This window comes from Nesoenas mayeri (genome assembly GCF_963082525.1).
Source record: "Nesoenas mayeri genome assembly, chromosome: 20".
In the NCBI taxonomy this organism is placed as follows: Eukaryota; Metazoa; Chordata; class Aves; order Columbiformes; family Columbidae; genus Nesoenas; species Nesoenas mayeri.
The window spans coordinates 7,112,759-7,133,151 of record NC_137569.1 but is presented as its reverse complement, the minus strand read 5'-3'; the positions used below and the strand labels follow the sequence as shown (position 1 = coordinate 7,133,151).

At 46.6% G+C, this 20,393-nt stretch overlaps 1 protein-coding gene across 1 annotated transcript in view; it reads left to right on the top strand.

Moving 5' to 3' along the window:
• CAMKK1 (calcium/calmodulin dependent protein kinase kinase 1) overlaps positions 1–20,393 on the top strand; it is a gene marked incomplete at both ends in the record, with an annotated part of 43,219 nt that overhangs the window by 21,867 nt on the left and 959 nt on the right. The window contains 7 exons of the mRNA XM_080357364.1: positions 7,079–7,278; positions 7,974–8,027; positions 8,708–8,781; positions 12,771–12,858; positions 13,324–13,452; positions 14,238–14,341; positions 18,980–19,027. Of these exons, the coding sequence (XP_080213490.1) occupies positions 7,079–7,278; positions 7,974–8,027; positions 8,708–8,781; positions 12,771–12,858; positions 13,324–13,452; positions 14,238–14,341; positions 18,980–19,027 (697 nt within the window). The remainder of the gene's footprint in view (positions 1–7,078; positions 7,279–7,973; positions 8,028–8,707; positions 8,782–12,770; positions 12,859–13,323; positions 13,453–14,237; positions 14,342–18,979; positions 19,028–20,393) is intronic.

The following is a 20,393-nucleotide window of genomic DNA, read 5'->3' as shown; positions in this document are numbered from 1 at the left end:
GACATGGCACTTAGTGCCATGATCTAGTGAACAGACTGGAGTTGGACCAAGGGTTGGACTGGATGATCTCTGAGGTCTTTTCCAACCCAGTTGATTCTGTGATTCTGTGAAGTGCACTGGAGTGTTGGTTTCATAATGTACTTAAGTGCTTTAGATGGAAAAGTTTTGCCAGATTATTTGTCATTAACTAAAGCGTGTGCTTAAGCGTCTCTGTGAATTGGAGATATGTGCAATTACCTCCCTTTCCACTTGTAACCTCCCTCTAGTAGTGCTTATCTGAGGTTAAGCCTTAGTCTCCCTTCTAGTAAGGCAAACAAGGCTTTCCCAGCAGAAATAGGTGTGCTGGATAGCAAATAGTTGCTGAAGGGGTTAGCAGCTGCAGCTGGGAGGCGAGTACAGCACTGCCGCAGAGCCAGGCAGCTGTGCATCAGCCTGGCACATCAGTCTGGGGTGTCACGCAGGGGGTGTCACCAGCCGTACACCCTGCAACGTGCCTTCTAGCACCCAGAGATCGGTGGCCACCGGCATTTCCTCAGCCACAGGTTGTCTTTATCAAGTAGCCTCTGATGTTGTTCCATTTGTTTGTCTGGTTCCTTTTTAAACCTGTGTAAGTCTTTGGCGTCTGCTACCTCCTGTTTACATTTTGTGGGGAGCAGTTCCCATTCAGGGTTCAGTCTGATCCTGCAGGTTTTCAGTGACTTGGGAACAATCGTGCTCTCTCCATGCCACCCTTGGTTTATAGACCTTAATCACTTCTTCAAGGGTGGCCTTTTAAGGCCTCTTGTCTCTGCCAAGTGTCCTTCTACCCCATGACCATCTGTCAGAAAAATCTAGCAGTCCCAGAGCCCTCCAAGCCTTATTAAATGAGAGCACAACAGTATTTCAGAGTTCTTTTCTACAGTAAGTGTGGCTGAAAATATTTACTGTGGGAGCTGATGTAGCCCTCCCACCAAAAAAGCCTACAGGTGTGCTGGACAAAGACATATTCTGCTGTTTTCCTTTGGATATGCTAGGTACGGTGATACCTGAAGAAGGGTTTTACTTCTTGAAGGCAGTAGAATTTCCTTCTGGGTTGACTCAGTGGTGACTTGTATTCAATAACTGCACAGTAAATGGGTTTGCTGAGTTGAAGGTGTATTTGGTGTCATGCCAGTTTGCTTTGGCAGATGAACAGTGGAAACCCGTACCAGGTGAAGTGTGTAACAGGGGAGGATTTTCTTCCACTGTCAGACTGTTGTCTGCTGGCCAGAAGTGTTTTCCTTACTGTCAGCACGTTTGGTTCAACGTAAGAAGCAGGTACCTGAAACTCTTTTCCAGTGGCAGGAGACATATGTGGGAGCCGCAGGAGAGGTGCAAGGGAAAAGCGTCCTCATCAAAAGCCACAACCAGGCAGGTGTCCCAGTGTGGTTTTAGGATTGAGACTCAAGGAGCTTCATTTAGTAAAAGCCTAAGTAAAGCACAGGAATAAGCAAACACAAGGTCTGTCTAAGCAGGTGGCCTAGCTGTGACACTAGCCAGGAGCAGACGCTTAGCACAGAACACGCACACAAGCTCGACCCAGGGGAAAGCCCTGCTGACATGAAGCACAGCAGCTGTCCCTTCTGCTGTTTAGCTGCAAGCTCAATATTTTATCCAGCTCATGAGAAGCTGGAATGGTTGCTGTCAGTGTGGCTGAAAGGAAGAAAAAACATTATTTCCTGCACTCTCTGTAGAAAATGCACGGTTTCCTGCCTTTGAGTGTGTCTAGGGAAACTAAGGTTTGCAATTCTGGTCCCCTCTGCTTGTCTCATCTGAGCTGTTGGGTTGAAGAGGTCATGACATGCAGCTAAAGCTGTTGGGAAGTCACCTTTCCAGCAGCAGTTCTCTGCAGGGCACCTGTACAAATGCCGGCAATGCTCCAGAGCCCTGCGTGCTAAGCCTAGAGCAATAACAAAGTGCCTGATGTGCAGATCAAATCTGGCTTTTCTGAGATAAGACTTAATCTACTTGATTGTTGATATATGGGTATAATTTCCATTATCTTAAAAGGAAATTTAAGCAAATAAATCAACAGCTGAGTCGACACAGGCTTGTCTCTTCTGAAGAGTATCTACTGCAACATGAGCCTGGAGTAGGTGTGGGGAAGCATCAGTGTAGATGGGTTTGATCTGCTTTGGCTCTTGGCAAAGGTGAGTTCCTGAGACCTCACCTTGGTGTGGGCTGGCAGAGCTGGGGCATGAGCCCATGATAGAGCTGCTTGTGTGCTCTACTGGGACTGCCAGTGAGCTACTGATCCATCTGTGTCCCCATTCCCACGTGGGGAAATGGGGACTTGCTCCCTCTGTTCCTACCTCTGCAAGTTCAGAGCCCCTCAAAACTGAACCCGGGGAGGTGAGGGCTGTGTACCACAACTACAGCTGCAAGGTGCTGGGTGTTATAAATGACACTACCAGGAGCTACCTACACTACAAGGGGCTGCCTTGTGTTTTATCCCATGCAGACAAGCTCTGTTTAGATGATTAAAAAAAAAAAAAACCAAAACCAAGAGAAAAATCCTCACATTTCATGTAGCTGTGTTGCTGATACACAATGAATGAGGACTTTTATATAAGAGTAAGAATAATTAGCTGATGGAGTAGATAGATGTACTAGAGGCTCTTAAAGATCAGGCAGTTTGATTGTTGTGGTTTGATGCAGTTATGTGATTGTGTTTGGGATCAGACATGGCCCATGGCACAGACTGTGTGGGTGTTTTGGCAGTACTTGCTGCTTGTGCCCTGCTCCCTGCTTTCCTGGGGTCCCTTGAACACTGGCACATGTGTGGCCGTGGCAGGTGGCTCTGCACATCCTCTGAGACTGGTGACATACGATGTGTTCATGTGGGCTGGAGAACAGGTGTAGAAGGACAGCCAGAAGGCAAGGAGCACAAATGGAAGCTGAACTGTTCCAAAGGGCCGGGCAGTGCTGTGTGTTGGTGTCTCCCTTTGTAACACCTGAGCTTAAGCAAGTGGCAGAGATTTGAATGCAGTGAGAAAGTGACGAAAGAGTGAACAGAGCTGTGAAAATTGGAGCTATAATAGGATCCTTGTCCCAGGTGAGTACTGGGGGCATGTGTTCCCCCTGCACAGCCTGCTGCATCTGTGTAGTCCGGGTATTTCTCAGCGGAGCATTGCAGACACGTACAGAGGTTTGCTTCAAAGAGCAGTTTCTGTTTTAAGCTCTGGATGGAGGTGCAGCAGTTTCCTTGGGAGGGTGTTGAATAATTTCTTTGCTACAGGGGTGATGTGACAATAATACTAAGCAGACTCTGCAGTAGCACCATATGGATTGCTTTTGCCCTTGAATGGGAGTGGGATTCTGTTTTTAATCAAGTATAATTCAGCATCAGCCTCAGTAAATAGCAGAATGTGTCAGAGCATTGCGAAGTTTTATGTGTATAATTTCTAAATAAGCTTTGAGCAAGTTGGTATTAAGCTGCTGGAGCTCTAAGGTTTCCAGAAGGGAATGCAGTGAGAGGCACCTTTTAAAAAAAGGACCAAGGAACAGTCTCTGTTTTTCTAGCACTTCTACCTCTGCTCCCTCTTGGTTTTCCCTGCCTGTTTATCTCAGCAGTCAGTTCTGAGGTGTTTGCTTCTGAACGAGAAGGAAAGCCGATTTAGTTTCTGAATGGCCTGTGGTATCTGGAAACGAGGAGCATTTGTGAAATGAGTTGCATGTTGTGAAGGAAGCTGCCTTGTCCCACTGAAGGCAGCCAAGGGACTGAACACATCACCCACTGGCTCTTCACAGAAACGATGTTTGGTGTATACCAAAGTGGTGTATTAAATGGTCACGTTTTGTGACCTGGAAGTACAAACTGGCTGCTCATGTTGAAATTAGAGAGTTAATTTTTGCTGTTAATTAACAGATTGTGGCTGTCGCCTGCTCCCCTTGGGTGACTCCATGGGTTGTCTCCTCCTTGAGCTATTGTCCCTTCTGTACAGCCATTAGCAGTCTGGAAGGTATCATTAGTGGTAGGTTTTTATTTCTGAGATGCTTAGCTCTCCCTCTGGAGTTCTGCGGAGATAACACCATCTTTTCCTCTGCGTGTTGTGCTGGAAATGCAGATCACGCTGGTTTAACGAGTATTTTTCCTTCAAGAGAGCTCTGTCCCCAGGCATCTTGTGCAGTGTGTGGCAGTGATGCCCATGTCACTGTAGGCACATCCCACTGCTTGGCCACTCAGCCTTTGGCCAGCCCTGCTGAACTAATTGTTCCCAGCCCTTCTCCCTGCCAAGCATTGTCTACAAGAGATCTGGGCTTGCTGCAGACATTGGTGGGTTGGGAAGTTTTTCTGAACTTAGGTGGGGTTGATGTCCTGCAGACAAGTGATGCTGCTTCTGTTCTGCAGCTGTCAAAACAACCAGGTTTTTAATATTGCCTACAGGGGGACTTGGGAATGATTTGGGGGGAATCCTTTACTCTTCTTGCTGCAGTCCTGTATTGTACGGAACTGTACCAGCAGCAAGGCAAAGTGCCAGAAAGGGTAAGCCTGTGCATTTTGGAGCCTGATTTAGATAGCTGTGCAGGGCAGGATGCCCACAGCAGCTGGCAGACTGGGACTTTAAGAATTATGTTTCTTCAGAGCAGAAAAGGGATTTCAGGTTGCCTTCATCGGGTTAGCAGCTCCTCAACAAATATTTTCTTGGTCAATGTAAGCTCTTGCTCTTAAGAATTTTATAGCTGTGATGGAGCCTCGTTCATTTACACCCAACTGGTGCTCTGTGCACAATTCATGTCCCACATCCTTCTCCTTTCATGGCTGTTGCCTCTGCAAAGGGCAGCTAGACAGGGGAGAGGATTTGCAGATAGCATAAGCCTTACTTGTGCTCATTTTCTTCTCTTGAGCAGTCAAGGTCAGACGTTGTCACTGTCCCCAACGCTCACATCAAGTACATGGATGTTCTGGTCTGGGAAGCACAAATGTTCATTGACCCCAGTGTTCGACTTTGATTTTTGCAGAGGATGTGTTTCTTATTTCTTTGTTCAACATTCACGTTGCTCCTGTGTCTTACAGCCAGACCTGCTGGGTACCAGGCTGAGATGGGCACTGAACAAACACAGAGCATCTGCCAAACGGCCTGCATTTTTCCTTTACTTTTATTAGTTTGTGCAAAGGCAGGGAATGTATTTTACAAGATAAATAGTTATTTGATATGGGATTGGTTTGTGGTTTTGTTTTCTGGGCGTGTTATTTTGTTTTGTTTTACTTTCCTATATGGAAGAAATGATAAAAAGCCTAGAGTACCTGCTTGCCTGTTGTAACTACCTCAGTTTTCAGACTTAGCTCCAAGGATGTACTTGGACAGCCCACATGTATTTGTGGCCCGTATTTTTTTTTAAAGGCATTGAGAATCCTAGCCCTGTGGTATCAGGCATGATACCAGACACCCGTGTGAAAGGCAGCTCATCATCTCCTGAAGGGAAACTTTACTCCCCCCTTGGTTTTGGTTTTTCTTTTGTTTTATTTTCCTCTCTCCCTGTATTACCATAATGAAATGCCAACTTGCCACCAGCTTTGCTGCACAGCAGATGTCTCCTCATAATTACTGTTGTTGCAGGGTTTTTGGTGTTTATCCTGCCTGTCTAGCTGGGCTGTTACAGTGTTAACCGGCTCACATCACAGCGTGGCCATGTGCTTGCTGCACATCTGGATGAGGATGCAAATGCTAGAGTTCTCCTTTGAGCTTTTGTCTGCTGGGTCTCCAGATCAGCTTTTTAATGTGCCAAGGACAGCATCCCTCAGCAGTGCCTTAAACTAAGGAGAGGTCCTTGCAGAAAAAGTGCCTGCAAGTGTGACTTACCCTCCCCGGGGATGGGTAGAGCAGAAGTTACATGAGATTTGTTCGTTCTTGATCCTAAAGCACAAGCTGGGTTGCTCCATAGAGCGGGCTGCTTTTGTGGCAATGTGTTGACCAGGTTTGTAAAGCAGGAAGGGGTTAGACCAGCATTTTCCTTCACCCAATTCTGTGTTTTCTAGAAGATACAAAAAGTGTTCATGGGGAGGTGTAAAACCGAACATGCTCTGTTTGCAAGAAGGAAATGTGAAAATGGTGGTTGGGATGGAGGGGGGAGGGAGGATGAGGGGTCCTGTTGCCCTGGCAAGGGCAGTAAAGACTTAAAGGATTTTCTCTCCTGTTCAGGAAAGTCTCTTGGGGTTTCTACAGTCCTGTTTTGGGGATCCGTTTGTGTTCTGGAAGTTGTTTTTATTTTCAGATTTGTTTTCCAAGTTCCTAAGAAGACAGCCACTTTCCTACAACCCCCTGCTGCTGTTTCACTCACTTGTCCAGAAGTGCCTTTCTTGCAGCTGCAATATCACTTCCCAGATAGCTTGTACTGGGTGGGATTTTTTTATTGGTGGTGTTTTCAGTGCATTTCAGCCTTCAAGCTCTTTGCAATGGTTTATTTCATTTTGGATGTACAGCAATTCAGCTGGTGCCTGTAGTTGTCTGCTGGGACAGAGCTGAAGCTGATGATTACTGCATGGTCAGAATTGGAAATACTCACTGATTTCTGAGCTCTTGGCTTGCCTGGGTGCTTGGTTGCTAGCTGTCTTGTTTTGCCTAAATGTCTCCTTTGGGCCTGTTTCATTCTGCTTGTGATTCTGTCCCTTTTGGTTAGCTTTGTGGCACTGCAGTTTCAAAGTAAACAAATCAGAAATGAATCTCTTTATTTGGATCCCACAAACCTCTAATACAGCAAGCTGCCCAACCCATCAGCTGGTCTGATGAGGCCAAGCAAATCCCCAAGACTTAAGCGATTTCCTTGTCTAACAGCTCTGCTCTGGCCTGCTGGTTGGGCTCTTTCTGGGTTTATGTCTGTTCTTTGCATAATTACTGCTGACTGTTGTATTTCAGAGTGTTGTGCTCTGTACATCCCAGTGAGGTACCAAAAAGGAACAGCTATAGGAAATGGTACTTCTGCTGCGTTATATTGCCTATCCAGCAGCAGCCTTGAGTGGGATGCCTGAGCTTGTGCCTTTATTTTCATCCTCCTGGACAAGTTTCCTCTGGATGGGTTTTCTTTTGTATCAGACCATGCCCCTAATTTTTCTTTTCAGTGCACTACCAGAAGATCGTTCACCGGGACATCAAGCCTTCCAACTTGCTCTTAGGAGATGATGGGCATGTCAAAATTGCTGATTTTGGAGTCAGCAATCAATTTGAAGGGAACGATGCTCAGCTTTCCAGCACGGCAGGGACGCCAGCCTTCATGGCACCAGAGGCCATTTCAGACACTGGCAAAAGTTTCAGTGGAAAGGTATGTTGTTGCTCACAGTCTTTTGGGACAAAGGGCATGAAGGGCAGCACCACACCTGCATCCTTTGCGTGTTGCCCACCCAGGGATTATGGTCCAGATTGTGATTAAGTTAAACTGAAGCTCTAATTCTTTGTTCAGTCCAGGCAAAACTCACTTAGGTGGTTCTGTGTGAGCAGCCAGGCTTTGCTGCAGAACTTTGCCCAGACAGGAGCTGGTGTTAGAGCCCTTTCCCTGCACAAAGGGAAGGGAGAAAACCCCCAATTTCCTTCCAAAATAATAAAGAGGCATGGGGGCTGCTGGCCACTAATGTTGTGTCTTGATCCCCTGAAATTGAGGGGCACTGTGAAGCACTGTATTGCAGCGATAGGGTCAAGTGTGGGGTGTTTTTTTGCATGGAAAAAGACTTTTAAGGTTCAGCTCTTTGATGTTCAGCCTTGAATGGTGTCATCTCCTGTAAGAAGAGGCTGCTTGCTGGTCACTGCACTCCACAGCAAGGACAAGGGTAGCAGCATCTGGCCCAGCACAGTCCTTGTTCCCCAGGCATGGTACGGGAGCCTTTAGGAGCTCCACTTCAGAGAGACTCTGCACAGTGTTAAATGCATATGAATGATGTTCTGTGAGTCGGTGGGAAAATCCAGCTCATTCAGATCATCTCTGGTACATCTCATTTACTGCCTGCACATGTTTTCTTTCAGGCGCTTGACGTGTGGGCCATGGGAATCACCCTGTACTGCTTTGTTTATGGGAAGGTAAGCTGCCTTTCAGATGCTGGAGCCCTGCATGAGGGTGTCTGCCCCATGGCTTTTGACTCATGCCTTTCCAAATAAAGGCAAATATTAGAAACAAAGACCTACCTTCTGCAAGCTCCTCTTTTCCCAAATCACCCTGCGGATGAGAAGGGGCTGACATTGTGATCTGTGGAGAGGATGGTTTCTAGAGTTGACCTTTTTACTCAGATTAGTTGTTTGTGCTACAAAACCCAGAGCAGCATCAATAACACTCCCAACAGTTTGCCAGGGAGTTATCTGAATTGCCTGCATTCAGAACAAGCCAGGTGGAGCATGGACAGAGGCAGAGGTTTGATCCCAAGGCACTGCAGCACCTCAGCAATTCAGATTACAGAAAGCTCTGTCTGCCAGAGCTGAGCTGGGCCAGATGAAGACCGCTTTAGCAGAGCCACCTCCATCTTCTGTCATGGATTTTTTCCCTCTCCTATGGCCAGAAGCCCCTCATCCTGCCCACGTTCTTGCAGGGTGAGCAGTACAGCAGGTACCTACACTCTGTGAGATATTTTTTTGCTTGAGATTTTCTTGATTTCTATCTCAGTGTAGAATCAGGAGAGTGTAAACAGAGTGTACTGTTTGAATGACAAATGTCTAAGCAGTGCTAGGACCTCTGACAACTGGAAAATCTTTTGTTTGCTTTACAGTGCCCTTTTATAGATGAATATATTCTGGGTCTTCATAACAGGATCAAGAACAAACCTGTAGAGTTCCCAGAAGAGTAAGTAAACTTTACTCAGCTACTGTAAAACAAAGTTCAGCTCTCATTGTTACTGTGCAGCACAAATGCCGGTAGGTCACCACACAGGGACAGATAAGGGTAGGTGAGGTTGTGTTCTCCTGGGCCCTTCACCTGGGCTTTGTGCAGATATTGTTGAAGCTTTACAGCTGCCCCTGGGACTGTGTTGAGCTGACAGGGACTAAAGGAAATAGCTCCTGAACTCTTTCGGAGAGGAGGTGTTTCAGTGTGGGTCTGGGGAGTTCTGCCCCAGCTACTTGACCCTGGAGATGCTGGCAACACGGCTTGGTTGGGGTTTGCATTTCTCGAATGCAGTAGTCACCGGAGTGATTAAATGTACTAGTTTTCAAAAGCAATGTGTTTTATAGACCTTGGTCTCACTCTAAGTAAGCACATGCCACTTCCACAGACTTATCTTGGAGCTGGGAGAAGTGCCGCATGGAGGGAGGCTTGTCCTGAGATACTCAGCCACAGCTTGGTGCATCCCCACTCCTCTGCCTCTTCCAATACTCTCCAGGAATATAATTTACCCATTTGATATTGGGAGGCTGCCCCGCACCCTGCGTTAGTCAGTGAAGGGAACGCGTGTTGGCCACAGTCAGAGCTGCGTGCTGGAGACTGGGCTGTGTTGGGTGGGATGGCCGGCTGCATTTTCCTTCCCAAATCAGCACAGTAGTTGCGAAATAATTTTTGACCTTCTTGACCCAACTGCTCATTGTGATAAAAAAGTACAGATAAAATGACTTGATTTAAAACAAAAGTGAAGAAATCAGAACTCTAAAGAAAGGCATGTCTGCTATTAGAGAGGGGCGGATTGTTGTCAGGCAGCCCACAATACATGTGTATCCACCATCTATTACATGATTTTTGTGAGATGCTCACAGAATTGTTAGACACCTACAGCAAAGGGCTGGGCCTCTGCCTTGGCAGTCCCAGGCTTCCTTCTGAGCCTATGGAGAGCAATGCATGCTCAGCCTGTCTGGTTTTAGACGTCTGCTCTAGGCAGGGTGACTCAGGCTCCACGAGCTGCATTAATCACCTCTCCATGGACTGAAGCCACTGCAGAGAGCTGAGGTGGAGCCAGCTCTGCTCGGCTGGTGGAACCCACACCAAGGACCACATGGATCTGTGGCCACACGGTCAGGGCACTTGTTAGATGGCAAACACGGGCCCCAGTCATGAGTATGGAGTGATGCTGATGAGGTTTCACAGCTCACCAGGCTTCAGGCATTAAGGGCACAGAGGCTGGTTGTTCTCACCAGTTGTGCTCTGTGGACGGGCGGGACTTTGTCTTGACAGCTCTGCAGGGGAAAAAGAAATTGTTTATGTTTCCCTGGCATGGTCTCTCTGCTCACTTGGGTCCTGGCGAGGTGCCCACCTACTCTCAGCCATCATATATTTGGGTTAGCAGTCGGCTCACAAGTGACTGTTCCCATCTGTCTCTGCAGCAAGTTATTAATATTTAATGGGCTGGCTGGCTTGTGCTAAGAACCTTTTCTTCATTCAGACATTTCCTTCAGCGATAATTTGGCTGCATGATCTAGTTAGATTTCTCAGTGACCTGCTCTCCCCATCTAAAAAAATCTGCACCCCTCATTAGGTTGTTGGAGAAGCAGAGTTACTGGGTGTTGACAGCTGTCTAAGCTACATCTATTTGTTAGATAAAGGCAGTAACAGAGACACACATAAAGCTGGAATTCACTGGATTGGATCCACCCTGACCTCCCACAGAATTAGCACCTCGCTACAGTTAGGAGTATTTTGGTTTCAATTTATTTCACCATGGCTACAAAAGACACAATCCTGTTTGCAGACAGTCCATGGCAACTCATTGCCTGTTTCCTGACAACCTTAGGACAGAGATGGAGCTGATTGTACTGGCGTCTTTGTCCCTTCTCTTCCCTTAGAGACGCTGGGATAAATATTTGTCGCTCTGGAGTTCTCACTCATTTCAATGAGTCCTTGTCATGACACAAGGTGAATGGGGTTAGCTCACACCCTGATGGTCTTGGCATGACTAAAAAGCAAGATAGAGAGGCATCCAGACATGTATTACAGGAACCAAAAGCTCTGTGTAGTCTCCTCCTGGAGAAGATCTGAGTCCAGGACAATGTTCTCTGACCTGCAGGCACCCTGTAAAATGATCTGTGGTGCTGGCAACTGTGCCAAATGGGTGCTGAGCTTGGTGATGCTTGACATTTTCCTGAGAGCTCTTACAGGGCTGTGACTCTGAGAAATTCCAGATAGTGCAGGCTTTTCAGATGGAAAAATGCTGCTGGGTGCAGCAAGTGCCCTGGCAGAACGGAGAGAAGGAAAGACAGAGACAGGGCGATGTGGTCTGTCACCTGGCCATAACCCCTGTGATGCTCTGTGACCCTGTTTGAAAGGCTTTTCCTTATGGCATTAATCCTGTCTTGGGTTGAAATCAATCTGGTGCTCAGAAATGTTAGGTGCTTTATATATTCTATTTCTTGTATTTTAAATAAATCCATTGTCAGTTTGGCACAGATCTGATGTTAAGTATTTCAAAAACACCATCTCACCTGCTTCTCAGTGTGGTCCTACCATGAGATTCTGTTTATTCTGACTTGTTAAATGCAGTCGCTCCCTGCAGCTGTTCTCTGTGCTGGGAGCTCATCCCACGAGCAGAACAGTTCTTCCCATTCCTACTCAAAATGTCACCTGAAGTGCAGCCTAGGCAGTGAGAAGCCTCTGAGGACTCATCCTGCCCTTGCCTGTGAACTGCAGACCCTCGATGTAACTCTGAAATTGTTTGGACTTCAAACCAAACCAAACCCCCTTTCTGCCTCTTCCCACTGAACGAGCAGTGTTTTCTGTTGGTTATTTGTTAAAGATCTGATAACCAAAGTCCACATATTCATAAATTATTAAACAGCAGCTCTGTTTTAATCAGAATAAAATATCCCTTACTGTGATATGGTCTTCATTTAGGTTTACAATAGTTTATTCCCTCCTCTGCTTGGTGGGGTGCAGAGCAGGTAGGCACAGCACCTTGTCCTTATCAGTGTTTTCAGTCTGAACTCCAGCCCTGCTGGGAGTGACATTTTATGCTACCAAATTCCATCACTGTGCAGAAACGCAGCTCCTCAGAAGCCATTTGTGATAAAGACTTTTAACTGCCTGATACAATTCTGTCCTATGCTGGCATTTTATTTCAGTAGCACTTTGATCATACAATCAAGTGTGTTTTAAAGATATTGCCTGCATCACTAGCAATGAAAGTCATTGAAGCCTTTGGACTGGAGGGACAGACAGCATGACCAGGGGCACTGTATGAATAGAGTGGCTTTTGGATTTGGGCACTCTAGCATTTAGATCTTGGAAATAGTGTTAAAATATTAGATCTATTTCTCCTAGTCGCATCTGTCCATTTTCTCCTTTTGTTACCCCAAGCCTGAGCTATACAGGTAGGAAATACTGAGTAACTGAACTGGCTGCCCTCTGTGTTCATGGAAGCAATTTAATTAACGCATCCTGTGAGCTTAGCTGGGAACTTGAATGTTGAATGAGGATATTTCATCCAGCACATGGTTACTTACTCCTGATGCAGGTTTGGCAGATCAAGTTGTGCCCTTCTTGCGTCATAGAGTTCAACTCCAGTTCTGCTCTTGATAACACTTTGTTGTCCAAGAATCTGTCCTCTGAAGTTCCCCTATGATGTGCTGTCTTTAAAAATGTCCTTAGATCTATTCACCTGATCCCTTGTCCTGCATTTTGAGAGTGTGCTCTGTGTCAGTGGGCAGAACAGGATAACCAAACCTCATAGCAGTGAATGTGATGCCTGAGAACCAACCAAACCAACTAGACCTTCCTTTCTCAAGCTGAATGTACAGAGAAAACATCTTCTGAGCAGAGCAGATTCTCTACCAAGTAACCCCAGTGAGGACTATGCCTGCCTTGAACACTTAAAATTCCTTTGTTAATTGTACACTGCTCTTTTCTTTACTCAGAGCACAGATAAGTGAAGAGCTCAAGGAGCTGATCCTACGTATGCTTGATAAAAATCCAGAAACAAGGATAACAGTCCCTGAAATTAAGGTAAACTGGACATGGATATTAAGGGGGTTTTTTTTGTCTCAGCTGATTTTCTTGTTCCTTTGGTCCCTTCTAATGAGGCAGATCTGTTCCCGGTGTTTGTTTTGGGTGCTTTCTCTGGCACACAGCCTCGGAAATGGAGAATGCTCATTTTGCAGCGTGTGTAACAGCTCTGTCACTGCTGCTTGCTTGGGAATATTGACAAAAGCTTTCTTGTTTACTTATTTAAATTAAAATTACTCAAAAACTGGCTTATCCTCAGCAAATCCCTGGAAGAACCGACATTGTCACGGTGACTGCAGTGCTGTCAGTGTTGAACCTGTGTCCCAGGGGCTGGCAGTGCTTGGAGCAGTACCCACAGCTTGCTCTGTAATCAGCCCTGTGCCTCTATTTCTGTCTCCTCACCAACATCGTAGCGTTCTGCTGTAGAAGGGAGAGCTACAGCTGCCTCTGTTCCTCCCCACGCAGGTGCATCCGTGGCTAACCAAGGGTGGCGAGGAGCCGCTGCCGCTGGAGGAAGAGCACTGTTCTGTGGTGGAGGTGACGGAGGAGGAGGTGAAGAACTCGGTGAAGACAATCCCGAGCTTGCCAGCTGTGGTATGTATAAACCGCAACCGCATCCTCTGCGTGGGTCAAGGGCTGATACTTCACTGAAGCTCTCAGCTGGTGAAGGAGGTTTGGAGAGGGTACACATGTGCTCCTGGCAGGAGAAACCTGGCCTTTCAACCCAGTGTGACTTTTCTGTGTGTTGAGTACCATGGCAGCCTGACTCTGCAGGGTCTTTCCCTGTGAGCAGTCCTGTTCACATCTGGCTGCTCTCATCAAAGTGTCTGGTATCAAACATCCCAGCGCGCCAGCGGCATCCCGAGTGTGTTTTGTTTTATTAATCATGAGGTTGCAAGATGTGGATCCTCAAACTGAAGGCTCCAAACCTAGAAGTGACCTGGCCAGAGGAGCAGGGAAAGGACATCTGCTGCAGAGTAGATACTGGTGTTTACCTGCCAGCCTTGGGGGACCACAAGTGGGTGTTTGGGGCTCCCTTGTCAGTTTGTGTGTAGCCAGCAGTGTTCCTCGGGCAGTGCCTGCCTGGAGGGTGGCCCAGAGAGCTCTGGTGCCTCCTTCTCCTGGGCTTGGACCACCAGGAGCGGCAGGCGGTGGTGAGCAGCATCTGCTTTGCCTCTTGCCAGCAATGGTGTGTCCAGGGGTCTGAGCTCACTGCCGGGAAGTCACGTAGCTGTTCTGTGGGTTCCTTTAGTTCACGCTGTAGCTGAAATGCTGTTAAATGTCTGCTGAATTATTAAAGCAGCTGTTGTTAGACTCCTTTGAACGAGCTTCACGGAGTCAATCCTGCTGTTCTCACTGGTCTGTTTTTTTCCTTGAAGATCCTAGTGAAGGCCATGCTCAGAAAACGCTCCTTTGGAAACCCGTTCGAGGTTCAGACCAGGCGGGAGGAGAGGTCCATGTCTGCCCCAGGGAACTTACTGATGTACGTATGTACAGCTTTGCCTGTCTGTGCTGCACGTGCAGAGTAAAGGTGTGTGAGATGGTGAAGGAAGCAGTTTGTAAATCTTTCTGTAGCAGTTAAGGACAAAACTCCTTTCTAAGTCAAATACTGAGGCTAAAATCTACCTCAAGTCCTCTAGGGTTAACCTACAATGCAGCCTAAATACTCTTTTTATAGGTGCAATTCTCTTTGTAATGTGGGTTTGGCCTAAACACATCTAAGTTCCTAAACCTGGGTCTGGTTTTTAACCTCCTAGTTTATAATACACTCTGATCAAAGATCTGTTAGAGACTGGTGAACTAAAATAAGTTTAATTAGTGTTTAGTCTGCATATGTGTTGGAGAATTTAATTCTTCTCTTCTTTTTATGGACAACAAAAAAAGGTGCCAGATGAGCAGTTTTGCATGTTTTATAAACTCCAAATGAGATGACGTGGTTTGTCTGTGGAGACGCATGGGCAGACAGCGGAGAACGCTTTGACATTGTGCTTTGATTTGAAAAACCATATGGTATTTTTTCACGCTGCCAGTTATGCAATAGCAGAACACATTTCAACGGGTTATTTTGGAGGCTGGATGTAAATGGCTATATTGGGATGGAAAAGGGAGTAGATAACGAATATTAGATTGATTTTAAAAAAAAAAAAAGAAAATTAAATACAAGGATCTGGATGTAAAGGGGTGGAGGTTCATCTGTCCTTTACTTGGTTCTTATTCATTCTCCCTCATTTTTGTTACTGATCCCCTTCAGAGCCAGGATTCTGGGCCATCAGTCCAGTGAGGAACAGCTGGACCATTAACCTGACCTGGGACAATTATTGTCATGTTCTCACCTCCCAGGATCTGCAAGGCTGTGGTTCACAACAAAGCTGCCTTGTCTCAGAATCATCCTTTTCTACCCCAAATCCCAGTATTGTGCCTGGCAGACTCCCACGAGGGTGAGCTGAGAGTCTCACTGCACCTTTGAGAATGCAAATAGAGTCGTGCTCTCTCTCGCAGGCGTGCGGGGATTTAAGGGCTCAGCTCAATTAAAGATGATAATGCTTTAGGGCCCACTGTGTATCGGAGACTTCAATAAAGACTTTGCCTTTGAGTCTGGGACCAGGTAGTGTCAGAGGGAAGTTTAGCAGTTAAACAGCCCAAACACAAGCACGGCTGTGGGGACACCTCTGCAGAGCATGGCAGACACGGCTCCTTCGCCAGCTCGGCACAAGGGATTTGTCCTCATTTGTTTCCCTTGGCTCATTGCCTTCCAAATTAGTTATCGCTAATTTGACACACATCCCTGCCTGTGTCTTCACTATCATTCCTGGTCACTGCATTGCTCCAAGATGGGAGAACTTTTACTACATTTGAAATGTATTGCATGCTTCCTGCTGTCCAGGACAGCTAATTTGGAGCAAGGCAGGTTTTTTTCTTTTCAAGCTCTGCCTGAATTGATATTTCGAGGTGATCTTGCTGTTTCAATCCCCTGGGCCTGTTTCCAAAAGGGACCTGTTCACTTCCACTTTCATCTGAGCTACTCGGAAGCCGCTGACTAACCAGCTGGTGGGGAAACTCCCTGACCCTCAGGCGGGGGCTGGAGCCGGGCACCTTATCTGCTCACAACAAGTAAAGTTTGATCTAATGTAATTGTGAAGTTCCTAGTTAGCTGCATTATCACTGTCTAATCCCTTTAAAATCTTTTTAGGCTGTCAAGATGAGCTATAAGCCTCCATTTTTACTTTTATTTGTCTCCCTTCTAAAGTTGCAAGTCAAATTCTTCTCAGCTTATACAAAACCAGCGTCTTTCCCTGTCTCCCCTCATTTCACCCTCATGTTTCTATTCTACATTTACGTTCAGGCCCTTTGTATGGGACTATACTAAAAGGTTTTTGAAAACCTTGTGTGATTTCCACTGTTGTGCTGCTGTGTCCAGTGCCTTTGGTTTACAAGGGCAGGTCAGATGAGGGACAGAGCTGTGCTCGTGCTGGGCTGACCTCTGCCCAGCAGTGTAAGCGCTTAGAAATGTCAAACAAAACCCTGAATGGTCTTTGAATTTGCCAGTTCTCCACTGCACTAACCCCCACACTTAATTTCTCGGTCTCATGCCATCAGTGCCAATTTTGGGCAGTAGTAGCTGATGTTATCCTAAATTAATTAATGCACAACTGCAGCTTTGAGAACCCATCTTGAAACCCTTCTGTTTAAAAGAAAGACATTGGCAAAGCCCTTTTGACAAAGTGTCATGTATTGAACACCACAGCAGAGATTTTTTTTAAGAAACGTGGATTATTATTTCAGACTTTGAAAAATGCTCAACTGGTTGAATATCATGAATAACAGATTTGTTGAATCTAATTACTTGGATTTTAAATGAACCAAGTCTAAATGGGAATGTTCATCGGTCAGTGAGTTATCTCTTGATTACAGTGTAATTTCCACAGGGACAAACAGAACTAGACACTAAGCCCATGCAACTTAATTCATAGCAGGTTGTTCTATAGTAAAACCACCCTTAATACACACCTAAAATATAACATTAGTGCAAATGTTATGAATCACGCCGTACTAGCTAAAATAAGTTTTCAATGAGTCTGCATGACTATAATTTTCTAGACTCTAGCAGGAACAGATGATATCGGTGTCGCATGAAGGCTTTGCAGAGTTCTTGCACGTCAGGCACCGTTTCCACTCCTGTAGCTGGACAGGGGACCCCAAAAGTGGGACTTGCCAGAAGGGCAGCGCTGCCCTGTGGTTGCCCGCAAGGAGCTCAGATTAAAACAAGCCACAGGTTCCCAAGTAACAAAGCTTCTCCTCTCAGCAGCAGGGTCTTGAGAGTGGTGAATCACCTCTTGTAATATTGCATCTCCTTCTAGTTAAAGGTAGAAAATAGCTTGTTGTGTTTCTATGCAAGAAAAAAAAGAGAAGCAAATAGAAAACTCCAGTTTCACATTTGATTTATTTAATTAGGCTGCATGCGAAATTGCCAGAGCCCCGCTCGCTGCTGTTTCAAGCATCTTACATCTGTGCCCGTACGGAGTTTGTATTCTGCAGGAAATCCTCTGACAGCTGAGTCTGCTTTCTGGTATTTGATGCCTAATTGATGGTTCTTAAAATGGATCTGTCCTTTAAGCAAATAGGAAGAGAAAGGAGCCATTTTAACAGCTCCTTCTTTGGGATTTGGAGAGGAGGAAGCTCAATCATGTGGCTGAATCTTATTTTAATTTCTTGTGCATTACCTGTACACAGCGTGCTGGGCTCTGTTCTTGGAAGTGCTTGGTGCAGAAGTCTGTGATAGCAGGAGGTTTTTCACATTTGCTGCAGCTTTTGTTCCTTTGGTGGACACCATTAAGACACCAGTGATTTGAAATAGTTCTTAAATTAGTACTGGGAGGAGAGAAGGCTTTTTTAGCCCTCCTTAGACCTAGAAGAAGCAAATTGCAGGCTATTTTTCAAAAACCCAGCTGTTCAGCACTCACAGCTAAGTTCTGGGTTTCTCTTCACAGTGTTTGCTACATTTCTTCTGCCTGCTCCAGATTTCTTCTAATTGAGTCAGCGCTGGCTTCACCACATTTTATTACTTTCATTTATTGCAACTACTACCTATCAAATTAATTGCTGTGTTTTGACAGACCCAATTTACTTTCCTATTATGGCTGCTGTTGATGAAATGTAGTTGTCAGCTCCTGTACGGGGGATCAGTCTGGGTTTAGAAAGCCTGCCCTGTTTCCAGCCTTCCCAAAAAGAGCAAGCCATGCTGTCCGTGTAGGCCAGGCACAAGCAAGCCAGGGGGAGAGGGAGGTAAAAAAGTGGCAGATCAACATCTCAAAGTAGAAACGGCTTCTCCTGAAGCAGCAGAGAGGTGCCTGCCTCTGGCAGCTTTGCACTGAGAAAGCCCCAGGGCTTGGTGCCGTAGGGCTGCTCAAAACTAGGCTGCAGAGATCCCTCCAGGGCAGCCAGGTTTACAGCATGATCTTTGATAAAGTAACGGCTGCAGGCTCAGTTTAAAGTTGGCAAGTGTTTCCATTAAAGCAGCTCCTTGGTCTCTGCTAGTGCTTGGTGTCTGTCCCTCCAGTCCCAGGAAGATTTTAGGTAGGTAACACACAAGTGCTGCCAAAACAGAGTCAAACTCAACCAAAAGCCACGTTGATTTGCACTGTAAGGAGAGAACTGTGTGTCTCATGGGAAGAGTCAAGCCCCACAGTGCAGGTAGGTATCACCTTAGTCTAACTAAGGACCGAGGCACCCACTGTGGCTCAGGATTTTCCTCTGGCAAAGACCTGCCGGACCCTGTGGTGGTGGCCCCAGGCTGGTGTAGCCCTGCCCATGATGGTGACACCACCATGATAGGACACAAACCCCCCAGAGATGCCAAATTACACGGTCCAGGAAAACACAACTGGACATCAGGAGTGTGCTGGGAGCCACCTGGAGCTTTCCGTAGTCATAGGGGCTGGAGTGGGTTTGTACCAGTGCCCGTCCTCACCTGTCCTTCGGGCTGCAAGTAAACGTGACTGATGCTCCATCCTCCATTTCACTCTGTTCGCTGGCTCGTTAGGTACAGAAATACAAGCTCCTTTGCCTGCTGCCATCATCTTCATGATCATTTTCTTCCTTTGTCTTGTTGTTTTGCTCTCAGGGACAGGCTCCTCTTAAACCCATCTGTATATTTGCATCCATCTTTAAGGTAATTCAGTGTTTGTGTCTCCCCTGGGTGCTGTAGAAATGTGTGTCCTCTCCTCAGCCTGCGTGATTTGTGTGGTAGTGAGAGCATTCGGCTCCATCCTTCCTTCCTGTAGGAGCAATTTTACTGCGGTAATTCTGTGTGTGTGACACTAACGTCTGTGTATGGTTTTTTTAATTATTATTTGTGGTTCTTTGGCATTTCAACCTTCCTTGGAGAGGGAGGGGAGAAAAACCAAACAGTTGGGTTTTAGCAAGAGCTTCTGGTCAGCCCCATGTTTGCAAGAGGAATAGCTACAGAATTTGGGAAAGGCTGAGGCTGAAATCTGGAACTGGGGCTCAGCTTTAATATTTAGTGGTTATGCAAAAGAAATGGAGCCAGAGCCATCTCTGCTCCGGCTGCTCCACCGTTCCCCTGAGCTTCTGCCTCTGATGCTGCGGTGAGAGACCAGGGAACGACCACCCGCTTCTCGATACCTTCGGGAGCAGCTCCGGGGACACTGGCTGCCCTGGTTTGCTGCTCCGAGATGGATGGATGAGCGGGAGCCGGGATGCTGCCTGTTCCTGGTGAGGAGGGGTTTGCGGAGATTCTCCAAAAGTAGTCAAGAGGAGGCAGGCAGAGGAGGATGGGGACCGATGTGGCAATGTCGGTGACAGTTGGTGCCGCTGCCAGCTGCTACATTTTTCATAGAGAACTCTAATGAGGAATGGCCCTTTTTCTTTCAAGACACATTTTGAGAGTGACTGCACAGCCCAGCCATGGTCAGTTTTCCCCCAAAGTTTGCCCATGTCCTCAGTGCAGAGGAAGGGGACATCACCAGCCAGGTTATTGGTATTTAATGGGGATTCAGTGGGGGCATTAAGCACTTGCCAGGAGCGCGTGTGTGTATATGCTGTGATTCAGCTCTTTGTAGATTGTCCCATTCCATCCCTGCCCTGTGTTTCGAAGGGAAGTGCTGTGCGGCTCCTTCCTTGCTGGACACAAAACACTGTAAATACTCGATGGCTGTGATCTTCCTGCAGGTAACAGCAGTATGGTCTCCTGGATAATTGCACAGGTCAGGCTTCGCTCACCTGGGGTTTAAAAACCATAGCAGAAATACAGTCTTATTTCTTAAAAAGAGTTATTTAATGGAGATTTGTGTTCAGCCTCAGGCCTCACAGCACGAGCCCTGTGCAGACTGCTGAGCGCTGATGCCTTGATCTCAGCTGTGGTGTGTGCAACCCAAATTTAGCTGATATTCACCACTGTGCACAGCCGTCACGTCAGCCTGTGTTGTTTTGAACCCTTCGCACACTGGTGCAAGGGGCTGGGAGAGACAGAACCTGCTCGGGGCAGGGGGAGCACAGAACACACCCGGGCACAGAGC